This window comes from Manis pentadactyla, chromosome 17 (genome assembly GCF_030020395.1).
Source record: "Manis pentadactyla isolate mManPen7 chromosome 17, mManPen7.hap1, whole genome shotgun sequence".
Lineage (NCBI taxonomy): Eukaryota > Metazoa > Chordata > Mammalia > Pholidota > Manidae > Manis > Manis pentadactyla.
In genome coordinates, this window is record NC_080035.1 from 66253840 (window position 1) to 66271145 (window position 17306).

The following is a 17306-nucleotide window of genomic DNA, read 5'->3' on the forward strand; positions in this document are numbered from 1 at the left end:
AACACACACACACACACTGGCCATGGAGTGGCTGGTAGCAGACAGGTGGGCTCACGTCATCAGGAACCCAAGGATACAGGCGAGCGTGCTGAGGCCCCATGTGACCCTCATGGGGCTGCAGCACGCCGGCCACTGTGTATCCCCGCCGAGTCGGCCCCATACTTCCTAGCCTCAGCCCAGCCATCTCGGGTGGGCACATCCCAGGGCCCTCCTGCTGGGGATTTGATTGCCAGCCCCCTTCTGTCCCTTCAGGCAAGTGCCTAGTGGCATAGTTACGGCTCCTCCTTGGGGACAGAGAGTGGGGTATCCGCCCTCTCCTAGGCTGGGAGCCAGGCCAGGGGCCCTGCACGTGGGACCCCACAGGCCACATGCCACGCAGCCCTGCTCCCGGCCTCTCCAGGGCAGAAAACAGACCACGTCTTTAGAGTAGGTGAGGCTGAGGGACTGGGTCTGTCCAGGGAGACAAGGGGGCTGCCCTGAGCTCACCAGCCCCACTGCCCCAAGGCCAGCTGCCCCTTGCTGAGCAGAGCGGCCTGTCCCACCGCAGAGCAAGCAGCAGTTGGCTGCCCAGCTTCAGAGGCCAGAACTGCCCGGGCCAGGGACTCAGCTGGGCATTGCGGGGGGTGCAGAGGCCATGCCTGTCTGGACTCAGGGGTCTCCCACAAGACCCATGACTGCGGTCCTGCCTCCTGGGTCTCCGACCCAAGCTACAGGGTGCGCAAGGTGCCAAGAGCCAGGATTGCCAACAGAGTTAAAAAGGTTTCTGTAAATATTTTATTTTTCCATATTTTTAGGTCAGAAAGAAACATCTGGTAATAAAAATAATAGAGAATTATTTTCCTGGGTCCGCTCTGGCACGTGCCGGCCTCCAAGCTCAGGTCGGCTCCTTGGAGCCTGGCTTTGCTCAGACGCTCTGGGGGCGGGCATGGTTTCGGGTCGTTAACACCAGTCCTCTCAGCTATGTACACGTATGTTACAAGGCGAAGAACGGTCTCAGAGCTCAGCTCGCGAGGGTGCCGCTCCGGGGGCTGCTCGTGCGGGGCTGGGGTGACTCACGCCCTCCCTTCTTCCCTCTTTCTGGAGAGAAAGTGGGGGGAGGCACCTGGTGGCACCTGTGCCCGTGGCCAGCCTAGGGGGCAGCCTGCATGGCAAGGGGGCAGGAGTGCGATGTAATGTCGCTGTGCTTGTAGGTGGCCTCGTCCACATCCAGCGCCTGCCTGTTGACCTCCAGCGACATGCAGCCACGGTAGAAGGCCGTGACGGGGGCCGAGGTCAGCGGCACATCTGGGCAGAGGGGCAGGAACAGACCGTCTCAGTGGGCCAGCCACGCACAGTGGCAGGCACAGCCGCACCCCGCCTCTGCCCCAGTGCTCGGGGGCACCCGTGGGGCCTCAGTCCCCAGCCCATCTCCTGAGGGGCACCGATTCCTTTCTCTCCAGAACATCACCACCCCAGCCGGCGACGTGCCCCAGGTCAGCACCAGACACCTTCAGTCAGGCTCTGGCAGGACACCCCCACCCCCATTCCTGCACCCCGGAATGACACAGATAGCCAAACAGATTAGACAAATATCTTCTTGGCCCCAGTGAGTTACTCACACCGCAGGGCCTCCCACCCTCTCATCCTTTTCAAAGCTTTGTTTATTGAAACTAAATGGCATTCTCATCCAGAAGCCAAGACTGTCTGCGGCCCATGAGGTCCTGCACTGGTCAGTGGCTGTGGCCGGGGGCCCACAGGGTCACCCAGCCCACGGCCACAATCAAGCTCACTGTCCACCCGACCGGGACTCGCCCCATCCACGGGAGGTGGCGTGCGGTGGCCGTCTGTTGCTGCTGTAATGGCCGGACACCAGGACTGGGGGTGAGGCAGCGGGGGCGCAGGGGTGGAGGGGGGCCCGGGCTGGAGCTACAGTGAGAGGCACGCCTGGGCAGGTGCCCTTGGAGGACATGGGGAGACGGGCTGTGGCCACCCTCACCCCAGAATGCGTGCTGTCAGCCCCCACCTGCGGGCCACCACCTGGCCTGATAAACTTGAGGGCACAGAGGCACTGGCCATAAAGCCACCTGCACTCTTCTTCCTAGCAAAGGTGCATTTCCATAGAGGTGCCCAGGCTCCGTGTGTGGTAAGCAGGCTGGGAGCCCCCCCGCATGGCAGCCCACGCGCGGCCTACCTGGCAGTCCCCCGACGAAGGTGAGCACAGAGCCCTGTAGGTGTCCCCCGAGCTTGGCCAGCCTCTCCCGCAGCCCCGCGGGGCTCACTTCGCTCTGGCCCCGGGTGCCGTCGACTGCCAGGGTGGCCTCGTCCTCCCTCACGGCGACAGCCACTGTGTGCTCCTGGCCATCACAGGCCTTGATCTCCATCAGGGCCAGCACGGTGCTCCCCACGGCCAGGACCACCAGCTGCAGGGGGGGGGCACGCTGAGCACGCAGGCGTGGGGGCGGTGGCCTGGCCTAGGGTCTCCTATGCCCTCGCCCTCCTGGGGGGCAGGGTCTCCTGCGGCCTGGGGTGGGATAGGGCTCAGAGGCCCGGGAGCTGCGTCTTGCGGCTGCTGGGCTGGGGCTCAGTTTCTGTATGTGTAAAGCGGGGGGGCTGGCCTAGGGAGATGGAGAGCAAACAAGCGAGCCATCCTGGGCCGGGAGTTGGGGGACCACACATTCCAGCCATCCAGATGCCCCGCACGGGCCTGGGCAGGAGTGGACTAAAGCCACTAGTGTGTCGTGCTTGGTGACAGATTCCTCCACGTGAACCCCCGGGGAGCCGCCGACACAAAGCACGGGGCCCCAGCGAACGCGCATCTCAGGGGCAGCCACCCCTGCAGCCTGGAATGCTCTCTGCCAGGCAGAGGCGCCGCTGATGACACGGACCAGAAACACGCCCCGGCATCACATGATGCAGCCCTGCCTCTCCCGTCTCCTCCCCCCCGGGGGGCAGTCACCACAGCTTCCAGGGGGCTCCCAGCAATTCATTCCAAATGCTGGAGGCTGGTGAGAAAGCAGCACAGACAGCTTGGACCTGTGCAGGGGGTCTGCCACAAGCCTGTCCCCGCTGGTCCCCATTGCAGCAGAGCCTGGGAGGGTAGCCCTGCCGCACACCTGGACTCGGGCCTGGCAGCCCTGCACAGCAGCTTGACCCCCAGTGGTGCCGGGTGACTCCACATCAACCATGTCCCCGGGCCAAGTGTGGCTGCTGAGACCCTGGTGAGAGCCGTGCCCGCGACAGAACTTCTGGGGGTGGGGGTGGCCCGGCGGGGCTCGGGGGATGGCTCGTGGGGCCCGAGGGTGGCAGCCTCTGTGGGGTGCTGGGGAGGCGGCTCTGGGTTGGGCGGGGCAGCGCGTGGTACCTGCTTTTTAAGCTTCTTGGTGGAGTGGTAGTCCACCAGGGCCACGGACAGCAGCACAGCGTGGTCGTCGCCCACGAGAGCGAGCAGCACCCCGGTGTCGGTGGCGGGGCGGATCCGAGCCACGACCTCCACTTCCCAGGTTGCTCCCGTCCCAGCATCCGAGGAGGTCTGGGCTGCAACGAAGGCGGCACATTGCAAGGCTGTCAAGGCGGAGGAAGGCCGAGTGGGCAGCAGCCGCTGGCTCCTGGGCCTGCCCCAGCCGGTGGCGATGCGGCCTGGCTGCAGGCAGCAGGTGGGAAGCTGCAATAACTCACGGCTCAGCTTTTAAGAATCCGTTGCTGCTGAGCCAACAGCCACAGCTGGGCAGTGGGAGGGGAACTTGGGCACTTAGTTCAGGTTCTGGCCCCTCCGCCCAAAGGCCCTGGGGCCGCCCCTCTCCTCAGGTGACCAGCTGGCCACACGGACCCAGGCGCATCCGCCTGCTGGATCTGGCAGCACCTGCAGCTTCGGGCAGCTCTGACGGTTGGAAGAACTTTGAAGAGTTTAAAATGCAGAGCAAATAGAAGGGGCCGTGGGCATTTTTCCAACAGAGCACACATAATTTTATACTCTGAGTTGCAATTTTTATATTCTAAAGCCTCAGTGGATGGCTTTTCATTTAGATGCATTTTATATGTAACATGTTCAATAAATACATGATATATAAAGGGTATGTCATATATAAAATCCATCTCAATGAAATATGTATTCAGCATCTATTTATCTTACACAAACAGTTCCCAAGCACACGCTGGTAGAAAGGGCTGGACCTTGGTCCTCTGAGCAAACAGCACCCTGTATTTGGACCCCATTTCAATCCCCTGCTGTTGAGAAGTCAGAAGAAACCGGCCCCTCTTGGTTTTCCCTGTTTCTATGCCCTAAGAACCCAGAGTCTGTACAGAGGAGACAGTGTGGGTGGGGTGACACCAGGGTGCTGTCTGCATACTTTAGGGCTCAGATGCCCTCGCCGCAGGCAGCGGCCGGTTGTCAGGAGTGAATGGTGTGCTGGTCTGTGTCTCTTCCTCCACTGGGCTGTGGGCTCCTTGGACCACAAGTGGGTCCCCGTCCCTGAGTTCTCAGTAGTGGCTCCGGGAACTGAATGCACTCAGAACAGGAAGGCCACTGCCTTCAGGGAGGGAAGTGGCTCCTCTGATGGATCGACCAGACATGCGCTGCCATCAGCAGTGCGGCAAGGCCACCTGGCCGTCCTCAGGAGCCCACTTGGGGCTAGAGGGGCAGCGACACGCTGCCTCCCTAGGGCTCTGACCTCCGACCCGGTGAGCCTGTGCCCTTGGAGCTCTGCTGCTGAGTGCATGGGACTTCCCCTTGAGACTCCTCTGTGCTAAAGGATGGACGCCAGAGGTATAAAGTCTGTAAAAATGCCTTTGCTGGCATCGAACTTCCAGGTAGAGACCACACAGTGAGAATGGTAAGCGGCCTGTGGTGTGTGCAGTAATGGGGTGTTTGCAGCCACTGGGACGCACCTGTGAGGTCCGTGTTACAACAGGAAAAATACGTATGACACTAACTAGAAGGAGGATTAAGTGGTTTATATGACCTGATCTTACCTTAAATACCATAATAATGTCCCAGATCTGTATGTGTAAAATGAAGGCTAAAGGACTAATGGTTGTACAAGGAGTGAGTGATTCTTGTCTCAGAAACACTATAACGGTGTGCAATGTTTTCGGTAGTTAAGCACACGCTATAGGGGGTCAGTCTTGCCCAGGAGGGGAGACCGCTGAGCAGAGACCCGCCGGGTGCAGGCGGCACCACACGGCAGTGAGGTCTGCAGGCGGGAGGGTGCTGCCTGCCCTCCAGGGCTGGCCAGCTGGGAAGATGGTCTGGTGGCATTTCCCCGTGACAGGCTCAGAGCTTAGGAACAGAGGGACTGAGGGGGCCTAGTGGGACTCTCATGGGCTGGGGATGTGGGCAGAGCGGGGACACAGCTAGGAGCGGCCCCTGGAGCCTGGGCAGGAGATGAAGTGCGAGGTCAGCACAGAGCACCCCCTGGACCGGGGTGCCTGCAGGAGCCACAGAGACCCAGGAGGCACCCAGGGAAGCTGCTGGACAGACAAGGGTCTGGCAGGGACTCCAAGGACGTCCCCAGGGGCTGGGAGCCCACCCGCTTGCCCCGCTGTGTGCGTGTGCCCTTTCCTGGCAGGACACGTGGCTTTCCTGAGACTCTCAAGCCCGAGAGCAGCTCCTCCTAGAGCCCAGATGTAACAGTGACCGAGGGCTCGAGCTGGTGAGCTCCAGGAGGAAAACCCCGAGTCCAGAACCAAAATCAGACAACGGAATTGCTTAGCCACCTCACCGATCCAACATCCTCAGAGCACATTTCTATCACTGGGCATCTGGTAACAAGTGTGTCTTGGAAGGTTAATTCATGTCCTGGGAAATTTACGTTTAAATGCTCATTTAGCAGCATGTTATGATTGTTTTTACAGTGAATTATCACAAATTTGATAATAAAAGGAATGTGTTAACAAATCAAGGGCCCTGCATTACACAAGCCAGGAGGGCTTTGGGTGAACCCTCTGCCTTCTGCAGCTACACTCATTCCCTGGACAGCCATCAGGGTGGACGGTGACACCCAGCCAGCCTCAGGCCCAGCCCTCAACAAGCCCTTGCACAGGCCAGTGTGTCCGGACAGCTCGCTGGACTCTGCCCACCATGCCCGCTCTAGTCAACCCTTCTTTCCCATGACCCGTGCCCCGTGGAGGGGTTACACCCCAGCTCCCCACTCCCCTGCCCATGCAGAGTTACACCCCTGCTCCGTCAGCCCCCTGCCCCACGGTGGGGGTACAACCCTGCTCCGTCAGCCCCCTGCCCCACGGCAGGGTTACACCCCTGCTCCGTCAGCCCCCTGCCCCATGGCAGGGTTACACCCCTGCTCTGTCAGCCCCATGCCCCATGGCGGCGTTACACCCCTGCTCTCTTAGAGTTGAGGCCCCTGAGGGCTGGGCCTGTTCCCTGAACTGCACTGGCCCAGAGCCTGATGCGGGCTTAGCCTGTCCTGGGCACTATTGACCTGGGGAGGAAGGGTTTCTTAGCTTGTCCGTTTTTTAGTGAATGCTGGCTGAAAGTGCCGTCGCAGCCACGCCCACGGGAGCCGAGACCCACCGTACTGCAGGCGGTAGAAGGCAGCCCCAGTCCCGGGGTAGAAGGAGCCTTTCTCAGCTGCGGAGAAGCACTGCATCCTTGTGTTCGCCTTGACTGTCTCTTGGATGGCGGTGTCTTCTCCATTCAGCCAGTTCCAGCTCCTCATACAGCCGTCCAGACGTGGGTTTATCTGGAAAGACAGAGAAATCCCAGTGGCTTCCTGGGAGCCATAGCAGAGGCTGTGTGGCTGATGCCACCCTGGCCGCGGGCAGGCCCCTTGGCGCAGGACATGGAAATCCGCTGCTGAGCAGACAAACATCATCTGCAGGTTTATTCCACAAAAGGGGTGCATGCTTGACAACATGATTCACTGTGGGTCCCTTCGTCTGTACCAGTCCACGGAAAGCAGAGGGCAGGCGGCTGACCGTCTTCTGAGAGGGCGTGTGGTGTGGTGGCCTGGGTGACAGTCAGCCTGGTGGTCCCTCCGGGGGTGCAGTGCGGGAGTGAGCCCAGGGGCTGGCAATGCTACTCAACCCGCTCCCTGTGTGGTCGCCTCAGCCCTCACTGTGAAGTGTGCTGGTATGAGGGCTGTAAATGGCACGCACGGCGCAGGAGCCCTGAGAAGGGGTCTGGTGCTAATGGTCATGTGCAGGACGTCCCCTCTGCACCTGAGGGAAGACGGTGCTAACAGATCGCACCCCTCGGACCTCAACAGGGTCGTGACTCACTTCTGCGCTTGGCCTGGAAGTTACGATCACAAAGCTGAGATTCTGGCGACCGAGACCAGCATGTGGGGGTCAGCGAACACAGACGGGGGACATGTGAGGGAGGGTGACAAGCGGCAGGACTTTGAAAAACGATCAGCAGTGACCTCCCCAGATCTCTCCCTGTGGAAATCCTAACAGGGTCAGTAACCCAAATGTTCTTGGGATTGGTCCAAAAAAGTGGTTGTTCTTTTTGTTAAAGAATTATTTCATTGTGTTTTTATCTCCACTGCAAGATAAACAATTTATTATCAATTCAGCTGAGAACTCAAATGTCTCATGAAAACAAATAATGGGATCAATGCCACGGGGCCTGCGGTGGCCTCGGGGCCTCTGCCCTCCAGGTGCCCCTGCTGACCTGGTCAGCACTAAACACAGGCATCGTAGCTCCAGACCGCCCACACAGGGGCCCCGGGCTCTGACCCCAGACGGTGACTTGCTTACAGGCTGGACCAGGTCGGTCTCCTTGAAGGGAAGGCCCCCGACAGTGAGGGTCAGATGGTACAGCCCCCTGTCCAGCTGGAAGAGGTCCCCGGCCACCGCGATCTTCATCACAGCGTCCTTGTTGACCTTGATCACCAGGTTCCGCTCCAGCTCCTCAACAGAGATCTGCGGAGAAGGAGTTCTGGGAGGGGACTGACCCTTCTGCCGGGGGCACTGACCCCGGCACAGCCCGTGCGCCCCACACGACCTCCCTGTGGCCTCGGGTAAGGCTGCAGCCCCCCCAGCGCTGGCCTCCTCCCCCTGCTTGTCCTCCTTCAGGCGAACCCCGGGTCACCTTTCTCGTCCTGAGTTCCTGGGCCCTTCTTAAGCCACAGCCAGGAGCTGCCCCAGAGAGCAGATGGCCCCTGGTGCCAGCGGCCCCTCGGCCACACCCCCACTCTGGTCCCTCGCTTCCGTCCCTCTAACTAACTGTGCCCCATCAAAGGAAAGAGAACATGTGTTATTTCTAAATCTCCAAGTTAATCAAGTGCCTGGCACAGCCCGAATGCTAAATGAACACATGAATTCACCTAAACTTCTCTGTGTGGGAAAACAACTGACCACTCTGTGCACCATGTGCCTTCCTGAGCCTCCCAAAGTCCACGAGTCCTTTCTGCTAAGGTGGAGGGACAGGCAGGTGCTTGGCTGAGTCTGGGAGGAAAAGTGAGGCGCAAGGTGCCGCTGGGGGCCGGCTCTGGTCAGCAAGGCAGGCGGGCATCACCTCTGAGCCGGCCCTGCTCCTGAACGACCGGCTGGTCCGGGGTGGGGCCAGCTGCGCCCCCGGCCATGCTTCTCCCCCCTCCCACCAGGGGCACCCACCCCACCCGGGCCCCTCATGCCCCAGGGCCAGCTTCCACCGTGCGGAGGCCTAGCCCACAGGCCGCTTCCCCGAGGCTGAGCGCCCGCCGGCAGCTTGCCGATGGCAACACTGATGTTCGGGGGCTCACCTAACAGTCTGGAAGAAGGAGCTGCAGGACGGAAGTACTGACTGTAAAGTTTTTTGTTTTTTTTTTACAATAGCCAATCTGGATGACTTTATTTATTTGTGTTGTCTGATTGCCGTGGCTAGGAACTCCAGGACTATGTTGAATAAAAGCAGAGAGAGTGGGCATCCCTGTCTTATTCCTGATCTTAGAAGAAAAGCTTTCAGCTTCTCGCTGTTCAGTATGATGTTGGCTGTGGGTTCGTTGTATGTGGCCTTTATTATGTTGAGGTACTTGTCCTCTATACCCATTTTGTTGAGAGTTTTTATCATGAATGGATGTTGAATTTTGTTGAATGCTTTTTCAGCATCTATGGAGATGATCATGTGATGTGGTTTTTGTCCTTTTTGTTGATGTGGATGATGTTGATGGATTTTCGAATGTTGTACCATCCTTGCATCCCTGGGATGAATCCCAGTTGATCATGGTGTGTGATCCTCTTGATGTATTTTTTAATTCAGTTTGCTAATATTTTGTTGAATATTTTTGCATTGATGTTCATCAGGGATATTGGTCTGTAGCTGAATGTAATGTTTTTATTCACACAGCCCAAGGTGAAATTTTCCATTTTATCTTCATTTCTAAAGCAAAAGGATGCTTTTGCCATTTTTCTTTCTAGTGTTTACATCTAAAAGCCACTTCCTGCTGGGACCTCCGAGGGTTTGGGAGGAGGTGTGTGTCCCAGACTACAGTGCTCCCGGCCCTGGAATGCAGGGCAGGACCCTCAAAAAGCCGGCTGCCCAGCTGCAGGTCTAACTGGCACCAGCTGCTTCAGGCGGGTGGTCAGCTCACCCCACCAAGATGCACTGATGTGGGTGGGCATCCCAGAGGGATGGGGCAGACCCCAGAGGCCAGGTCCCAGGGTGGTGCCAGCATCCCAGCTGACCTGCCCTATGCTGAAAGCTGAGCTCCTGGGCCCAGACACCAGGCAGGCGCCCAGACCCAGTCCAGGGGTCTCAGCCCCCCACGCTACTGACAGTCTGCCCTAGACAGTTCTGAGGTGGGCACCTGTGTGCTGCAGGGCGTCCGGCAGCCCCTGGCCTCACCCAGCTGCCAGGAGCCCCCATCCCCAGCCGTGACAAAAGGGACTGTCTCCAGACACAGCCAGGTGTCCCCTGGTGGAGTCGCCTGCTGAGAACCCCCACTCGGGCGGGAACCACACTGACTCCGTGGTGAGAAAACGCACCGTCAGCGTGCAGGCCTCCCAGGCAGGGCCTGTCCTCGCCCGCCACCTGTACAGCAAGTGAGAGTGCAAGCAGACGGATGCCAAGGCCCTGTGCCCAGGAGGGGTGTGGCAGCCACACTCACCGTCTGCCACATGCCGTGGCTGACGACGGGCCCACTGCTGGTGACGCGGCCAATGCCGCGGTAGCGGAGCTGCAGCTCCAGCCGGCCGGCCCGCAGGCCCAGGACAATCCAGGTGCCGTTTTGAGGGCCTCCAGCAAAGAAGAGAACGCCTTCGGGGTCAAAGGTCCTGAAGTCGAACTCAGCCACTAGCCTGGGTCCCGGCAGGAGAAACAAATGGTCGTTCACAGCTCGGGGCCTGCGTCCCGGTGGGAGCTCGACGGCATTAGGAGCAGCGGCGGGTGGCAGGCCAGGGCCCCCGCTCTGCACCCCAGAATCCTCCCCAGCACCAGAAGCAGTCTGGAGGCAAGCTGCCGGCACAGAGCAGAGACCCCGCGCTGTGCTGTGCTGCAGCTGCGCCACGAGCCAGCAGCCAGAACGGCCTGCCCGGGGTCGGTGGGGCTCGCGGCTGTGCCATGCGTGAGCTGCCCCCTCACCTGGTGGGCTGCAGCCTTTTGAAGCGCAGTCTGATCACAGGTGTCCCGCTGAACATGCGGCCCAGGTATAAGGACTTCACGCTTTTGGCCACATTGAAGGGCACACAGGGCAGAATGTCCTGTCCAAACAGGCGCGAGAGGCATCAGGCGGTACAGCTCAGCCACTCCCGGTCACACAGGCCCCATCTGGATGCTGGGCGAGCCCTCCCTCAGCTGCCCAGCGGCCACCCAGGGGCTCCAGCACGGACCTGGGTTGTGTTCTTGGTGAAACCCGAGGCGCCACTACAACCTGGTCCACCACCTGGGGCCTCAGGGCGGGGCTCACGGGTGCCTGCAGGGGCCTGGGGCTCCTGTCCCCACGCTGCCCTGCGTCCACTGCCCACCTGCCCTGCCAATGGCCATCTTGCTATTATTAAGCTATGAAATGTTCCCAACACAGGATAAAATACTGTAAGAATAAATATATAATGATATAGTAAAAACATAAACAAAATATGGTAAAACATTGTAACATAGGTAAACCACTGAGGCCCTGAACACTTGTTTCTAGAATTTCTCTGCTCTATGATGCAGCTTCTCCGCTGTGCCGAGGGGTGGGCTGGGCCGCGGTCGGGAGGCTCTGCTGGCACCCGCATCACAGAGCCTGAGCAGGTGGGGGTGGGAACTGCACGTGTTCACACGCTGGCCCCGCGCTACCTGGGGTGTCGTGGAGGGTGACCTGCCCCTTCCCCGGCCACTCGGCCACGCGCCTCTCCTGGGGTCCCAGGACTTTCTGCGGGAGCGCTGATCTGGGTAAACCTCCCCCGCGGCCATAACTGCGCAGTGCAGGGTGGCATGACCACGAGCCGGGCATCTGGCATGGGTGGGGCCCTACCTCGCAGGTGTTCATGTCCTGGGACAGCCTGAGACCCCCGCGGCCGTCGCAGTGGCAGCTGTAGCTCCCTGGGGAGTTGACGCAGGCCTGCTCGCAGCGGCTCTCGGCACACTCGTCCACATCTGCTGGCCACAGGGGAGGCGTCAAAGCTCACTCTGCCACCACACCCCCTCTCTGATCACACGTGCGGGGCGTTGGCCGCGGACACAGACCCCTAGTGTGTGACTCAGGAGGCACCCCCACCCAAGCCCTGCTCCACAGGCCTGTGCGCCTCTGCTGTTCCAGGGGAGGTGTTAGCAGCAGGGCCCAGGGTGCTGAAAAGTGAGGCCCTGCGTGTGGCCAGGTCAGCCAACAACGTGTCGCTGCCCAGGCTGGGCCACCAGTGGGCATCCCTGCGGCTGCCTGAGGGGCCCGAGGGTGGCCCTGGAGGGCAGACCAGCAGGGTGCGGGGGCTGGGACCACCCTGTCCTGCTCTGGAGGGGTGACCAGTGGAAGGCTGGTGGAGTGCATCTCTCTGTGCCCCCAGGACACAGCAGGAGTCAGCCTGCGAGCTGTCGCGGGCATGTCCCTGCAGAGTGGGCTGAACCAAGGGTCAGAGAGAAGCGTGCCTGCCCAGGAGCGTGGCGCATCTTCTGTGACCCTTCCCCCATCACCTGTGGCAGCTTGGAGGAGGGGCCCGGCACCAAGAGCCATGTGTGTGCACATGTGTGGTGTCATGTGTGCATGTGTGCGGGCGCATGCTTGAGTGCACGTCCCCATGTGAGTGGTGCACGGCCCGTGCGTGTGGCTCTGTGGAGCTGGGAGGTACCTTGGCAGGCCCTCTCCCGGGGACTGAAGGCGTAGCCCGCGTCGCAGAGGCAGGAGTAGGAGCCGGGCAGGTTCCGGCAGCGTGCCTCCCCACAGGCGCCCGCGTCCACACACTCGTCAATGTCTGCAAGGGGGCCGGCAAAGGACCATGCCGTCCCTGTGCTGATGGAGGACGTGGTGGCCGGAGCCCCGTGACCGGGAAACCGGGGGCCTCCCCAGCCACCAAGCTGAGCGCAGGCCTGAGGCATCCGGCTCTTCAGGGAGAGCCTGGGGCAGGCAGGGCACCAGGCAACTGCAGCCAGAGCTCCCTGCCCTCCCTCTGGGGCCCGCCCTCCCCACAGCCTCCCTCCCCTCCCCTCTGCCCTCCTCCCCACTGCCTTCCCCTCCCTTCCATCCACTGGCCTTCGCAGCTTGAGGCCTATGAGCAGGGGTTGGGGGGCATTTCTGGTCAGGGCCCCAGCTGAGGAGCTGGGTTCAGGTGCTGGACGGGGCACTGCCTGGTCAGGGGTGTGCACACAGTTGTCGCTCAGTTTAAACAACTGGAGACAGAAAGTCACCGGGGGCCTTTCTACCTGGAGCCTCCTGCGTCAGGAACCCTGCGCTGACCTTTCTGGCCCCTGGACTCGGCTCTTGCCTTTAGCGGCAAACTTCCCTCCACCTATGCTGTCTGTCCACTGGAAACCACGCACCACAGTAATGGTGTCGCCAAGGCTCTCTCCCGGCTTGGCTGCCCATTCTCCACTTCGGCAAAGTAGAAAAATCCCAGTTAGAAACCCATTTCCTACAGGGTCAGAAGGGGCATCTTGACAGTGCGACTGTTGCTTCAAACAGCCCGGGTTCCTCAGGGCGACACGCCTGCACGGCAAAGGCCCAGCGCGTCGCAGCGCACCCTCCCCGGGGGGCCTCCCTGTATCAGGACGATCGCTGGTGCTGCTCCTGACCCCACGCCCCGCCTCGGGAGCCAGCTGGGCCAGCCCCACCTCTGCATCTGAGAAACCTCGTCCCCTCAGCTCAGGCAGCAGAGCTGGGGGAAGTGGGGGGACCACAGGCAGAGCGCCCGGGAGCAGGGACCACGTGCTGCCTAGAGGGTCGGGGGGGTCCCTGCACGAAGGAGCTTTGCCAGCACTAGCCCTCTGACCAGAGCTGATAAGACCCTCCACAATGGCAGGAAAAGCTCTGGGGCTACCCGGCAGACTTGCCAGCCTTCACTGGCTCCACGAGGCTTATGATCTGGGCAGGTGACCGGCCTGCAGATGTCCGAGTCAGCACTGGGCCAGGGCCTGGTGGCCTGACCCCCCAGGCCAGGCACTGGGGGCAGAGCAGGCACGGCTGGCCCGCCAGCCACTCCATGATGCTCTGGATGGGGTCTGGAGCCCCTCAGGGCCTGTAGGCCTGGTGGGCGGATGACTCCAGACTTCCTGAGGGTGGCTGGGAGGCCCAGGACCATCTCTCACCAGCCCAGATGCAGAGCTGAACACACTGGGGAACCAGGCCGCCCGGCAGCGCCAGACAGGGGCCCAGGCCTGGGGCCTTCGGCTCTTTCAGAACTGTCCCTGCCGTACCCCAGCCAAGCTGGGCTGGCCCCACCCTCCTCAGGGAAATGGTGGGGGACCCCACATCAGGCCACTCCTGTGGCCCTGCGCCATGGCTTCCTTCTGCACTGGGCCTGTGTGGTCACAGACTCCTGAACTCAGGGGGCAGGGGCCGCAGGACCTTAACTCCTCCATGGGGTCCCCAAGACCCTGGTCTTCTCCATGCCCTTTCCTAATCCTCAACGTCCTGACACTTTACCCATCGAAGACACCGCCATCTCCCCATTAACCACAGAGCATGATGACCCAGGAGGGCTGGACACGGGAGGTGGTGGTGCTGGTGGCAGACACAGAAAGCCCAGGCCCGGCCCCACTGTGTCGCCCGGCAGAGGCCAGCAGGTCCTCAAACAGGTGCTGGCCTCTTACTGCTACTCCCCCAGGAGAGGGGCTGGCCCAGCCCACCCTCCTGCACCCCTAGTCTTCGGCAGCCCGTCCCTTCCTGCACCCGGTAGAGAGACAGGCCTGCACCCAGCCTCCCACCCAGTACCCTTTCCCCAAGCTGTCCGGGAGACCCTAGAGGCATGTGCAGCGACCCCCCAGCATCTCCAGGCCTGACTACAGGACATGATGGAAGTGCAGCCTCTTCCCACCACAGTGACGGTGTCCTTGCTGCCTGCAGCCCCCTGCCTGGGGTTCTAAGGTCCCAAGGGAGTGGTGGTGGCCAGGAGACAGGCACATGGGGGCCAGCACCTGCAAGTACACCCCAAAACCCAGCATCGAGGGTGGATTCCTGCCGTCATGCTAATTATTCATCAGTTATGCTCGTGAGTGCCTTGCAGCCCACTGGCTCAGGCGGGTGCAGACCCGACCTGCTGTCCTGCGCGCCATTCTGGGGGAAAAGGCAGCTAGACGCCAGGATCCTCTCAGACCCCTGGAGTCCCCCCCACTTCTCAGACTTGGGGGAGGGTTGAGGGTAGCCTACGATCCAGTCCCTTGGGGTCTCCCAAGGAGGTCAGAGCAGCGCTTCCCCTCACAGCACGGCGGCCCTGCCTGGAGGCACTCGGACACGCAGAACCTGACAGTGGGCCTGGGATCCCCGAGGACCCCCCTCCAAGCGACTGCAGGGGTGCTGGATACAAGTCCCCAGTCAGCCCTGGTCTGTAGAGGACAGCAGGGGTGTTCTCAGGGAACAGCGAGTCCCTGGGTCTGTGTTAAATACTTCCGCCAGACAAGGGGGCATGCTTGGCTCCCCAAGACGAGGACACTGCCAGCAGGCCGAAGGGCCTCCTCAGGCCACAACACAGCTGGGTCTGGACGGCACCTTGCTGCAGCCCCGAGAGAGGCCAGGTCAAGCAGACAGCAGGAAGGAAAGGTCACTCTGCCCACTGGATGCAGCGTCAGGGCGCGAGCCACGGTCGTGGACAAACAAGGCTGACCTCCCAAGCAGGGAAGGCCCCTCCACGCTGCTCCCCCCTCGGCAGCGTCTGCCCCACTTCCCCGGCAAGCTGCCTACGGCACTCAGATGCCAGCGGGCAGGGGGAGGAGAGCTGCCCTGCAAAGTGAGGCACTTTGGCCGGAGAGGAGGTGGCCAGGGTATGTGGGGCCTCCTGGGGTGCTCAGGAACCCCAGCTGCCCAGAGCCCCAGAACGGACTGTCTGGAAGCAGGAGGGGGCAGGGCTGAGCTGCCTTCAGCTCTCGTCCATGAGCAGGCCTTTCCCAGAGGGAGGCCAGCAACAGTGCGGTGGTGGGAGGTGGGGTGGGAGGCTGGTGGAAGACAGTGTGGGTGTGGACAGGCGAGGTCCCTGGGACTGGAGCCTCTGCCCTTTGCTCCCTGCCCACGGCCCCCAGAGATGTCCTGGGCTCCAAGGTGCACGGAAATGTCTGCAGGCTCCACGGCGCTGGAAGCAGGCCCAGCAGCCGCCTCCCATCCTGGGGCAGTGAGTGGGTCTCCTCTGCTGGGCTGGCCTCGCCCCCAGATCCTGGTGAATCATCCTGTGTCTCTGTCCTGGACAGCACCCCATGGCCACTGACATGCCCGGGCATGTGCTCCCTGCAGGACTCCCCACCCTGTGCTCCAGAACCTCAGGAAACCAGGCCTGGCCAGCACCTCTTGCAGAGAAGCAAACGCGACTGCCAACCTTGGCAGTCGGCCGACTTTGGCAATTGCAAAAATAAAAATAAAAGCGGGAGCAGAGGGCAGCAGGGAGACAGGGAGGCCCAGGGAAGCTGTGGTCTGGAGGCCTTACCTTGGCAGGTCCTGCTGTCGGGAGAGAGCACGTAGCCACTGTAGCAGGCACAATGGAAGCTGCCCGGCTTGTTGTAGCAAATCTGGTTGCAGCCACCATTCTGCTGGCCGCACTCGTTGACATCTGGGCACAGGGCACAGAGGGTCTGGGGGGAGCCCAGCGGTGACACATGGCCCGCCTTAGTGAGGGGGCATCTGCACACCTAGCCCCCAGACTGCGGGTGAGGTGGGCAGGGGCGAGCTGCCATGCCGTGGGTGGTGACAGTCCACGGTGCAGGCTCCAAGGCCACCCAAGTGTGCAGAGGAGGATAGAGGCTGAAAGTGGGTGAGGACAGACTTGGCCGAGCAGTCACGAGGCCTGAACACAGCCTGGCCAAGCCACACACGTGCGGAGTTGAGCACAGGCCTCCGGCAGACAGGGCCTCAGTGCAGCCTAGCTGCCCCCAGAAGAGACCCCAGGGGCCCGAGCTGCTAACCAGGTCCTGGGGGCTTCTCCTGCAGCCTCTTTGCTGGCACCCCACAACTGCAGGTGATATGACTCTGCTCCCCTTTTCGCCCAATGGGCTGAGGCCCACGGGGCACCCATAGGGCTCCCTCCACCCTGGGGGGCCCTTCCTTTGCTCCAGGGGACCACGGCTGCTCTTCTGCAGCCCGCCTGGCCTTACCTCTGTCGCAGAGCCGGCCACCCCAGCCATCCTTGCACTGGCAGTAGAAGTTGCCCATGAGGTCTTGGCAGACGTGGGCCCCCTCCTTATTGCAGGGGTTCGGAGAACACTGGTCAGGCAGCTCTGAGTGGGAGGGAAGGAGAGGGAAGGAGGGTCAGAGGCAGGGGCACAGCCTCCCGTCGGCCCTGGGAGCCCTGGCCTGGGGTTTGCATGCTGAGGCACGTCTGGGTGCCAGCAGCCCCTCCACTGGCTGGGGCTGGCCACACAGAACCCCATCTCCAGGCAGAAGCAGGGTCATGGAACGGGCTGGCCAGGGCCTGGCTGGTCCCAGGAAACTGAGGCAGCTCAGAGGAAACGGCTGCCTGCCCCTGGGCTGGGGGAGGCAGGGGACAGCAGCACCGGGCCCAGCCTGAGTCTGACCTCCCAGAGAGTCAGTCCTGAGGCCCCTGGCTGGCCCCAGGGATTCGAGGAGGTAAGGGGCGGTCCCCTGCTCTGCCAGGCAGGCCTGTCTCCTGGGTCCCTCACTGCTCGCTCAGATCCCAGCCCGCCGACCTCCGTGGTTCCCCCCACAGGGCTGGGCCTCCGGACACAACCCCTCTTCCCAGAAACCAGCCTCTACAGGCCATGCTGGAACCTCCCGCCCACCCCCGCACCCCCAGCCTCTCAGCCTCTCAGGGCCACGCCAGGC

The 17306-nt window shown here is 61.6% G+C and overlaps 1 protein-coding gene across 2 annotated transcripts in view; it reads right to left on the bottom strand.

Moving 5' to 3' along the window:
- Nucleotides 1-751: 751 nt before the first annotated feature.
- GAS6 (growth arrest specific 6) overlaps nucleotides 752-17306 on the bottom strand; it is a 34763-nt gene continuing 18208 nt past the window's right edge. Inside the window, exons 5-15 of one of the 2 annotated variants that reach the window (XM_036904821.2) lie at nucleotides 16619-16741; nucleotides 15955-16077; nucleotides 12178-12300; nucleotides 11370-11491; nucleotides 10496-10614; nucleotides 10023-10212; nucleotides 7693-7857; nucleotides 6506-6674; nucleotides 3341-3540; nucleotides 2171-2399; nucleotides 752-1284 (exon numbers count right to left, since the gene is read on the bottom strand). In XM_036904821.2, the coding sequence (XP_036760716.2) occupies nucleotides 1130-1284; nucleotides 2171-2399; nucleotides 3341-3540; nucleotides 6506-6674; nucleotides 7693-7857; nucleotides 10023-10212; nucleotides 10496-10614; nucleotides 11370-11491; nucleotides 12178-12300; nucleotides 15955-16077; nucleotides 16619-16741 (1718 nt within the window). In that variant the 3' untranslated portion in view covers nucleotides 752-1129. The remainder of the gene's footprint in view (nucleotides 1285-2170; nucleotides 2400-3340; nucleotides 3541-6505; nucleotides 6675-7692; nucleotides 7858-10022; nucleotides 10213-10495; nucleotides 10615-11369; nucleotides 11492-12177; nucleotides 12301-15954; nucleotides 16078-16618; nucleotides 16742-17306) is intronic. The other variant, XM_036904822.2, reaches the window with a different exon arrangement.